We start from the raw sequence: 9,637 nt of genomic DNA, 5'->3' as shown, positions 1-9,637 counted from the left end.
CGTGTTGCTCTACCAGTGGGGATTTGCTCGCCTGCCCAACCTGAGCAGGCTGAAAGGCTCCTGCTGCTGGGGACAGGCACTGGGTGAGATTTTGTCTACGCCACTCCAGGGAAACGATTGAATTTCAGGGTCGTTTGCCAACAGCTTTGCTAATTAGGTGCACAGCTCGTTAAGCTGCTGGGGCTTCCCAGGGAGAGACGCGCGAGGGAGGGACGATAGGACGGCAAAATCACGGGGCTGCAGTGGAGGTGGCTGCTGGCAACATCTCTTCCACAGGGACACCCCAGCACGTCCGACACACAAACACAGGGACCTGCTTACTCAGGCCACGTTTAAACTTTCTGTCTTTCCCAAAGACCATTTCCACCCCCGGCCCAGATTTCCCTGTTACAAAGCACAGAGGTATTTCCTACAGCCTGGCAGATGTTTTTCTGGTTGCAAACAGCCATAAACCTGCTCACAAAGGACAGCAGATAAACCCCTCCCTGGGAGCACCAGAGATGTCTCTAACACCATGTCCTTTGGGTGGCATCTCACAAGCCCACCCCCCCTGGGACTATGGGCCATGCCAAGGCAGCTGCTTGCCAGGTCCCGGTGACTCAGGGAACTGATACAGGTTAAAAATACCCTCACCCAGTTTCAGGGCAATGTTACAGGCTTGGTTTTAACCCCAGCTTGGTGCCCTGAGCTGTGACAGCCACAGGAGCAGATCTGCCTGGATGAGGGAGGGGATGGGGATGCAGGACCCCCATGGCAGTGGCCAATGTCTCCCCACCCTGGGCAGCGGCTCTTCCCACAGAACTGAGCATCAGGGGGAAATCCATCATCTGCAAGGTCTGCCACCAGCTGCGACCCACCCCCAAAGCCTGAATCCCACACAGGACCACATCCCCTGAACGCCGCAGGCTTTAGATAATCCTGGCAGGTTATTTCCCACCTCTCAAGATCCCAGCGTCACCACACGCACTTTTATTAGCAGCGACAGACATTAAAAAACCCCTCACACAGCGTCTCCAAAAGGACTTACAGGCAAAACATTGAGAGAAGTGTTTGTAAAACACATGGCAGCATTCCTCATGCGGCTCCGAGTGCAGCAGGGAACAGGACAACCAGGATGGCAGCTAAAACTGGGGCTGAAATCTAGTTTGCTCCCCCCAAAACTGCTCCACTTCCTTTCACACTCTAACAGCAGCGTGAAACCCCAGGCATGGAGATGGCTGTTTGCTGCTGGCCCTTCCACATCCCAGCTGTCTCCCAGGCAGAGCTGCACTGCACCCTCTGCCAGAGCGGGGAGAGCAGGCAGCATGTGAGGTGCTCCAGCCCTGGGTCAGTTCTCTCTCCCACCAAGGACACACCATGGGACAGGATTTAAGCCTCTCCCAGGTGTATTTCTAGTCTCTATAGGGAAGGGAGAGGTCCAAGGAGGGGGAAACCAAGCAAGGACACACCGTGGGACAGGATTTAAGCCTCTCCCAGGTGCATTTCTAGTCTCTGTAGGGAAGGGAGAGGTCCAAGGAGGGGGAAACCAAGCAAGAACACACCGTGGGACAGGATTTAAGCCTCTCCCAGGTGCATTTCTAGTCTCTGTAGGGAAGGGAGAGGTCCAAGGAGGGGGAAACCCCCCACTCCCCCAGCCAAAAAATGCTTTGCTGCAGAAGCAGGTCTAGAGGCAGCACCCCAGGAGCAGGAACACCCACTACCCTGCATCCCTATGCGTGCTGGCAGCAAGGAGAGGTCCCCTGGCCATCAGCTGCTCTGGGAGAGGAGCAACCATCCAGTAGCCAGCCCAGGGCACCCAAAACACCCATCCCCATCAGAACCAAAGGTGGGTGCAGACTCCCTGCCCCCTCAGCAAGGCACTGTGTGAGGTCGAGTGCTCCCGGGTATCTCCGGGGTGAGGATGCCAGTTGTACCCCAGGCTATGAAATGTCAAGTACAGGAAGGAAAACCAACCCCTCCCCAAGCAAAGCCCAGAGGAGCTTCACAGAAGCAGCATGGGGAAGGGAAGCAGCAGGACTAGGGGCGGGAAGGGGGGATGCCCTGGCCATGGCGAACTGGACCAAGTCCTTCACCCGCAGGAGCAACAACCCAGATGGATAGTGCTCAGAAGAGGAGGACATCCCTGAATCCCACCAGAGCTCCAGGATGGAGGACAGTGGAGTTAGGCTCAGGAGCATCTCTCGGTCTGCCGTGCCAGGCTGTGCTACTGATCCACGGCTGCAGGGATTTCTTTGGGGTTTGCTTTCTGGAAAACAACTATTTGTGGGTTTTGGCAGCTTCAGCAATTCAGGGATGAGCTCAGAAGAGGCTGGGACAGCATCGGACGTCTGGCGCTCCCCAGGCAGCATCCACCACTGTCAGGGAAGGCTGCAAGGACGCAGCCATCAAGCTCTCTACCTGCAAGGAGAAGAGAGGTCTCCACCCGAGCCATCCCCACCTGCCACACCGTGCGGAGCCCTGGACTTGTGCTCTGCACCCATTCCCAGGAGCTCCCTGGGAGGAGTCACTGGGAACCCAGCTGCATGACAGCCAGCTCAGAGCTCTCTTGGTTTCGACTGCCTGCAGTGGGGGATGGGGCTTTCCATCTTTGGTGGACCTCATCCTCATCTCATCCTCATCCTCATCTCATCCTCATCCTCACCCTCCAGAAGCTGCCGTTAACAGCCTGAGTTTTTTGTGGTCACTTAAAGCGAGTACTGAGAAGATTTCAAGAACCACTCACTGCCCAGAAGCCTCCAGAGCCCTTTGGTGAATTAACCCCCCACACACACAACCCCAGTTAAGGATCTGCACATCCCCTGCATCAGCCCCACCCCACTGCAACAGCTTATGCCAACCCAGGAAGCGTTGCTGGGAACCTGAGTCAGCCCTGTCTGAGCCCCAGAAGCAGCACTGGAGAAGCTGAGTGTTTCCCCTCCAGACAAGGTCCTGCTCTCCCCAGACACACAGCACGAGTCTCTTAACTGCTTTTGGAATGGGATAATGGGGACAAGACCCCCCAGTTATCACCCTGGCACCCTTGAAACTGTGCAAGGGGCATGAACAAGCCAACGTGGAGGGGGAAGGAGCCACCTCCATGAGAGGGGCTGAAGGCGTCTTACCTGCAGCCACCTCGGCATGGACGGTCCCTTGTCCTGCACCACACGAAGACACCTGGGGACAAACCAACACCATCTCCATGAAACACCCTGGAGATGTTGCACAGACAAAGGCTGGCCACGCTCAGATGGCAAACACCACACTGGGACGTGTTTGGGCTCCCAGAGAAGCCACCCCCTGCCCACCACCGTGCTCCAGCCCAGCTGATGGCCAGGGAGCAGAGCTGGACAGCGGCTCTGGCCACGTGAGCAGGTACATGGAGAGTGTCACAGGGACAAGAAGAGCAGCACGGTGCCAATGAGCTCTTTCAGCACCTACCCAGCGCCTGGAGGCTTTTCACAGGAAAAACCTGAAAACTTTGTGCAATAGCAAAACATAAATCACCTAGGGAGAACCTCCTACTTCTATTTTAAACTGACAGATCATCTTCTCAGGTCCAGACTTGGGTGTTTTTCTTCCTCTATTCTTTTTCCTCTTCCCAGCTTGCAGTTGGCGAAGTGAGAATTGAAATCGCCCCTTTGCCAGGGACCAGGAATGAGCCAGGAGAAATGCTCTCCAGCTCCAAAAAAGGAGGAAAAGCAAGACCACTAAGGAAGCCCGTTTCCCTTCTGTGGGCAGAAATCAGTGCTGTTGCCCTAGAAGGGATGTGCAGCTTCCCTTGGAGCCTGTGGGACCTCGGGGGGGATCAGCCCAACTCAAGTATCATCGCACGCCCATTCCAGGCACACAGGAGGTGTTCTCATCACAACTTCCCACCCACATCTGGGAGCACGGAGGGAGGGGAAGGCAGCAGAAGGCAGAACTACCTCCTCAGAATGGGGACTCCCTACTTGAAACGTCAGGGACAAAGCCCCAGCCCAGGGGAGGGAAACCCAGCTGGCAGGAAGGATGTGCCACACCAGCCAGCACTGATGCTCACACCCCATCCCTTCTGGCACGCAGCTCCTGCCCAAACACCCACCAGCAACACAACACAGCAGCCAGCCAGAAGACCAGGACAAAGAATCAGCCACAGCACTCACCTGCAAGTGAGCCAACGACAACACACGCCAGGATCACAGGCAGCACCACGTTGGCAGCATCTGCAAACAAGAGGATGCACAACCTCTGCAGCCAGACCGAATTTAACCCCCCACACACACCCACCAAGCAAAACCCAGCCACAGAGCAGTTATGCTCGGCACGGGGACACAGAGGCAGCTGGCAAGGGGGTATGAGGTTTTGGGAAGAGACCAGCACTTACTCTGGACGTGGAGCAGGAAGGAGGTTTCATTCTGGCTGACTGCGTTGCGGACCACACAAGCGTAGTAGCCGCTGTCGTTCATGGACACTTTAACGATGCACAGGGTGGTGTTGTCCACAAACTGGATGTGGTCGCTCCCCAGCAGCAGCTCCCCGTTCTTCTTCCACCAGTACATGTCTGCCGTCCCTTCCAGGACGTTGCAGACCAGCTTGGTGTTGCCTCCAGCCTTCACTGACGAGTTGCCCACAATTTCTGGCTCCGACAGCGGTTCTGGGAGAGAAGGAGCGACTGTCAGCATCCAAACCCAGATGCTGGAGCACCTTTCTTTACAGCAATCCGAGCTCCCCAGCTGCAGCAGAGGGTCGGCTTATCACATCACTCACCCACAACGCGGAGCTGGAACCAGCCCGTGGCCTCTGACTCAGACCTGAACCGGTACAGCCCGTCGTCCTCCCGCTGCAGCACGATCTGCAGCGAGAAGTCCGTCTCGTTGAACCTGGTGCGATTCTCATAGGCACGGGACGTGTTGGTGGGTCTGTCGAAAGCGTAACTGATGACAACTCCTTCCTGCTGGCCCGTTCTGTACTCCCAGGAGACAACTTTGCTGTCCTGCAGTGGGGGTATCGTCAAAAGCACCGTGCAGCCCACGGCTGAGACGAGTCTCTCCGACGCCGGCCTGAGGTCAGCCGAGTAGCATGGAGGCAGCGTGCGGGCTGGGAAAGAAACCTGGTGTTACTTGATGGCTCAACATCATCTACCCAGGGGGGGTGGCCACAGAACCCCCCCAGCAAACAGCAGCGCTGGGGGCTGGATGATTTCTGGCTTGCAGGAGCGAGAGGGAAAAGCAGAAGGTCCCAATGGCTGCGTATGAGCTCAGCTCCATGTCTCTGACCCGAAAAGCGCGGTTGGTGTCTGTGCCGCTCGGCTCCAGCCGCTCGGAGCTGAGGATGGGCACCGCTCCCAGGGACGGTGGTGAGGAAAGACCTCCTCCTCCCAGGGACGGTGGTGAAGGGAGACCTCTTCCTCCCAGGGACGGTGGTGAGGAGAGACCTCTTCCTCCCAGGGACGGTGGTGAAGGGAGACCTCTTCCTCCCAGGGACGGTGGTGAGGAGAGACCTCTTCCTCCCAGGGACGGTGGTGAAGGGAGACCTCCTCCTCCCAGGGACGGTGGTGAGGAGAGACCTCTTCCTCCCAGGGACGGTGGTGAGGAGAGACCTCTTCCTCCTAGGGACGGTGGTGAGGAGAGACCTCTTCCTCCTAGGGACGGTGGTGAAGGGAGACCTCTTCCTCCCTCCCACCCGCCCCTGGGAACAAACCCAGGGGTGACGGCGCCCTCACCATGCACAAGGAGCCCTCGCCATGCACAAGGAGCCCTCGCCATGCACAAGGAGCCCTCACCATGCACAAGGAGCCCTCGCCATGCACAAGGAGCCCTCGCCATGCACAAGTTCTCTTTCCTGCTGGATCACCACCAAGAAATCACACGGAGAGACAGGAAAAGCTGCAAGCTCCTTCCCAATCCTCCTCGCAAAGCTTTTGCGGGAGGAAAGGCGGGGTTCAGGTCAGCCCCCCCCCCGAGCCTGGGCTTTGCTTTTGCGCCTAATAAAGGAGCCCGGAGCAATGTCGAGGTAATGTCGGAGCAATGTCGTGACACCACATGGCGAGGGGCCCGGCCCACGGGCACCCCCCACGTTAGGTGCGGCCCCGGGACCACCCAGCCCAGCCGCGGACCCGGCTGCCCCCTCGAGTCACCCACCCCCCTGCCCCCCTCGAGTAGGGACTTGCCTGTGATGCCCAGCCCGGCTGCCGAGCTGCCGGGGCAGACGAGGAAGAAGAGGAGGAGGAGGAGAAGGAGGAGGAAGAGAGGAACGGGCAACATCTGCGGGCGCGGAGCGGAGGCGGCTCCGCGGACGCACCGGGACGGTCCCGCCCAGGGATAGCGGGAAGAGGAGGGGGGACACCGGGACACTCCCCCCCGCAGCGTCTCCTTCCCCTTCCCCCCCCGCCCCGGCTCCTGCCGCTGTCGCTCAGCCCGGGCGCCTTGGCCCGGCAGCGCCCGGTGTCCCGGAGCTGCCCCGCGGGCCGCCGGGCCGGGCCGGGCCCCTCCCGCGGCAGGAAGGGTCAGGGCTGGGCTGGCCGCGGCTCCGGCTCCCGGTTGTCCTGCTCGGCTCCGCTCCCACTCCTTCTCCTCTTATTTGTATCCTCCCTCTTCCTCTCCTCCTCCTCGTTCTATCCTCCTTCTCCCTTCCTTTTCTTCCTCCTCTCCTCCTTTTCTTCCTCTCCTCCTCTTCCTCTTCCTATCCTCCTCCCCTCTTTCTCTGCTTCTTCCTCTCCTCCTCTTCTTCCTCTCCTTTTTCCCTTCTTCCTATCCTACCCCCCTCCTTTTCTCCTCCTCCTCTCCTTCTCTTCTTCTTCTCCTTCTCTTCTTCCTCTCTTCTTCCTCTCCTCCTCCCTTCCTTTTCTCCTCCTCCTTCTCCTCCTCTCCTCCTACACCTCCTATCCTCCTCCTCTCATCTCCCCCTCTCCTCTCCATCCTAGAGCAGCCAAACCCAACGTGCAGGATGAAGCCCCTCATGCAGCCACAGCCCTTGGCTGCCCCCCATGTACCCGCTCTGTTCCCCACGGTGCAAACCCCACCACCACCAGGTCTCAGAGTGCTGGGCTGCTGCACCCATGCACTCCCCAGGGGCCCTTTAGCAGGCAGAGGAGCCCAAAACAGAAACAAAGAACAAGGCAGGGGGGGTGGGGGTGTAATAATTTGCTGGAGCAGCCTTCCAGCACGAGACAGGGCTGTGCAGGAGGGTGAGAGATGGATGGATAGATATATAATCTATATACATACAAACTAAGCCAAGCCAAACTGGTTTGAGAGCCGTTGTGGTGTCCCATCCCCACCCTGGGCAGGAGAGCTTCCTGCTGAAGGCAGGTTCGGACACCTCCACGGCATCTATCCCCAGCCCTGAGCATCTCCAGAGCACAAGGAACTCAACACCCACCACGGCTGGGTCCCCTCAGTCCCCTGCCAATGCCTTCAGCGGCACAGAGGGTGGGTGCTGGGGTTTGGGGGGGGCCTTTCTGATATCCATCCCCCCCAACAAGACGCTGCTCTGACTGGGTCGGTTCCTCTGGATGTGCACAGAGTGGCACAAGAGCCTGCAGCACCAGCGCTGGGGAGAGCAGGGACCGAGCCGGCACACCGCCAGCCATCCCCGGTGGCTTTCGGGGTGTCTGTGGGAGGATGCTCTGCCCAGCTGGGAACAGGGAGGGGAGAGGGGCTGCAGGGGTTGGGGGTGCGGCCAGAAGATCTCCAGGAAGAGGAGGAGAAGCCCGGCAGGAGAAGCGGCGTGGGCTGGGGAGGCCAGATGTCCGTCCCACTAGAGGGAGCGAGGAGATCAGTTGTCAGAGGCAGGGAGAGGAAGAGTTAGGATTAAGGAGCCCAGCGTGGAGGACCCATACTGGCCCTGCATCCCCCACCGCAGCCTGGGGATGCTCCCAGCTGAGGCGACTATGCCTCAGAGCTAGCAGGTGGTGTCACACAGGGTGCTGCTGTGTTGGCAGCATTGGGGATTGACATCCCTCCCTGGGGGTGTAAAGCTTGCTGGTCTATGGGACTGGCCTCAGCCTTCCCCTCTCTCTCCCATCCATCCATCCATCCATCCATCCATCCATCCATCCATCCATCCATCCATCCATCCATCCATCCACCCACCCACCCACCCTGCCAGTCAGCCTTCCACTGCCAAGCTCATGAACTCCCACCAGCAAAACAGGAGCCCTGTGCTCCCACAGCCCCCCTGCTCCTCTTTTCCCTCTCTCACCTCCAGGCTCTCAACCTTCAGGTCCCACCACTGGCCTGGAGGTCAGGAAGGGCTGTGAGCACGGCCAGCACACTGTCATGGAGGTGAGGACTGAGCCAGGCACGAGCAGGGAAGAGCCAATGCACACACACATATCCCTGCTCAGAGCCCCAGCCCAAGCTGGAGGTTCCCTGGGGACCCAGCACTGCTGCTGGGGCATCTCCACATTGCCAGCACCATGTGCCTCCAGCAGCCAGCCCACAGCTCCAAACAGGCAGCGAGGGCACCACTGCTGGGCACACAACTTCTGGGAGGTCTGGCTGTGGAGGTCCAGCCCAAAACGAGCCATCCTCGGAGCTGTGGCACAGCCTGGCCCAGCACAGAGCACCAAGGTGTCAGGAGGCTGAAGGCAGCCAGGATCACTGTCTCCTCTTCCCACTGTGCAGGAGCCAGGCTGCCCACAGAGCAGCATGGAAAGTGCCTTTCCCAGGCCTGCAGCTCCACAAGAAAAGGCATTTTGGTCACCACCCACACCCCCTCTCCGAGCATCCAGCTTGTCACCACGCTCAGCTAACCCCACAGCCACCTTCACACCCGTCCTTCCCCACGCCATGAGGTGGAGATGCCCTGGAGATGTAATCCTGTGTGGCAGGACACCATGGGCAGGACACAGAGAGGCTGGGAGCAGAGGGTGCTGCCTCAGAGGAGGGCTGGGGAAGCGGGCTGTGAGGTCAGGAGCTGAGGGATGGCTGGCCCATGCAGGCAGCTGACACAGCCAGACCCTGCTGGGCTGGGCTCTGCTGTTCCTTTTCCTCCTTTTTTTCCCTTCTCTTTGTTTTTCTCCTGCTGTTTTGCTTTGCCAGGACGTTTCCAAATGCCAGAGATGAGTCAGAGCAACCCAGCACTCCCTTTTACCCTCTGCAGCCCAGCTTCACAGCCCAGCTTCACAGCCCAGCTTCACAGCCCAGCTTCACAGCCCAGCTTCACAGCTCAGCGATGGCAGCAGCTGCCCAGGGACCCAGACATCCACCTCAGGGCTGTGCCATGCTGTGTGAGGAGAAGCTGAGCCCAGCCAGCCCCCATCCCACTGCATGCCAGGAGGCCACACACACCCCCAGCTCTCCATCTCCTGTGAGGGCTCAGCGAGGGCCAGGTTGTGCCCATCCAATGTGTCCTGTCCCATCCAGGGGATTGGGCTGGGTGAACCTAATGAGGTTCAACACTGCCAAGGGGCAGGTGCTGCACTTGGGCCAGAACAATGCCAGACACAGATACAGACTGGGAGAAGAGCTCCTGGGGAGCAGCCCTGCTGAGAAGGACCTGGGTGCCATGGTGGATGAGAACCTTAACATGAGCCAGCAGTGGCTCTGGCAGCTTGGAAGGCCAATGGGATCCTGGGCTCCATCAGCAGAGGGGTGGCAGCAGGGACAGGGAGGGGATTGTCCCTCTCTGCTCTGCCCTCGTGAGGCCCCAGCTGGAGTCCTGTGTCCAGAGCTGA

The 9,637-nt window shown here is 59.2% G+C and overlaps 1 protein-coding gene across 1 annotated transcript; it reads right to left on the bottom strand.

The window, feature by feature from the left end:
* Positions 1 to 954: 954 nt before the first annotated feature.
* LOC311195723 (cell adhesion molecule CEACAM1-like) lies at positions 955 to 6,263 on the bottom strand. Its single transcript, XM_084269149.1, has 6 exons — positions 6,128 to 6,263; positions 4,726 to 5,055; positions 4,343 to 4,612; positions 4,122 to 4,181; positions 3,102 to 3,153; positions 955 to 2,397 (listed from the first exon to the last, which is right to left on the bottom strand). Exons 1-6 carry the CDS (start codon positions 6,219 to 6,221, stop codon positions 2,394 to 2,396), a joined length of 810 nt encoding a protein of 269 aa, XP_084125275.1. The 5' UTR covers positions 6,222 to 6,263; the 3' UTR covers positions 955 to 2,393.
* Between the last annotated feature and the right edge of the window lie 3,374 nt (positions 6,264 to 9,637).

The sequence above is a fragment of the Gallinula chloropus genome (genome assembly GCF_964237585.1).
Source record: "Gallinula chloropus genome assembly, chromosome: 11".
Classification (NCBI taxonomy): domain Eukaryota; kingdom Metazoa; phylum Chordata; class Aves; order Gruiformes; family Rallidae; genus Gallinula; species Gallinula chloropus.
Note: the sequence above shows the minus strand (reverse complement) of the source record. Positions and strands in the feature narration are given on the sequence as shown.

Coding starts and splice junctions, on each gene's coding strand:
- LOC311195723 (XM_084269149.1), bottom strand. CDS start 6,221: ATGTTGCCCGTTCCTCTCTTCCTCCTCCTTCTCCTCCTCCTCCTCTTC. Junction 5,056..6,127: donor AGCCGGGCTGGGCATCACAG/GCAAGTCCCTAC, acceptor TTTCTTTCCCAG/CCCGCACGCTGCCTCCATGC. Junction 4,613..4,725: donor GTTCCAGCTCCGCGTTGTGG/GTGAGTGATGTG, acceptor CTTCTCTCCCAG/AACCGCTGTCGGAGCCAGAA.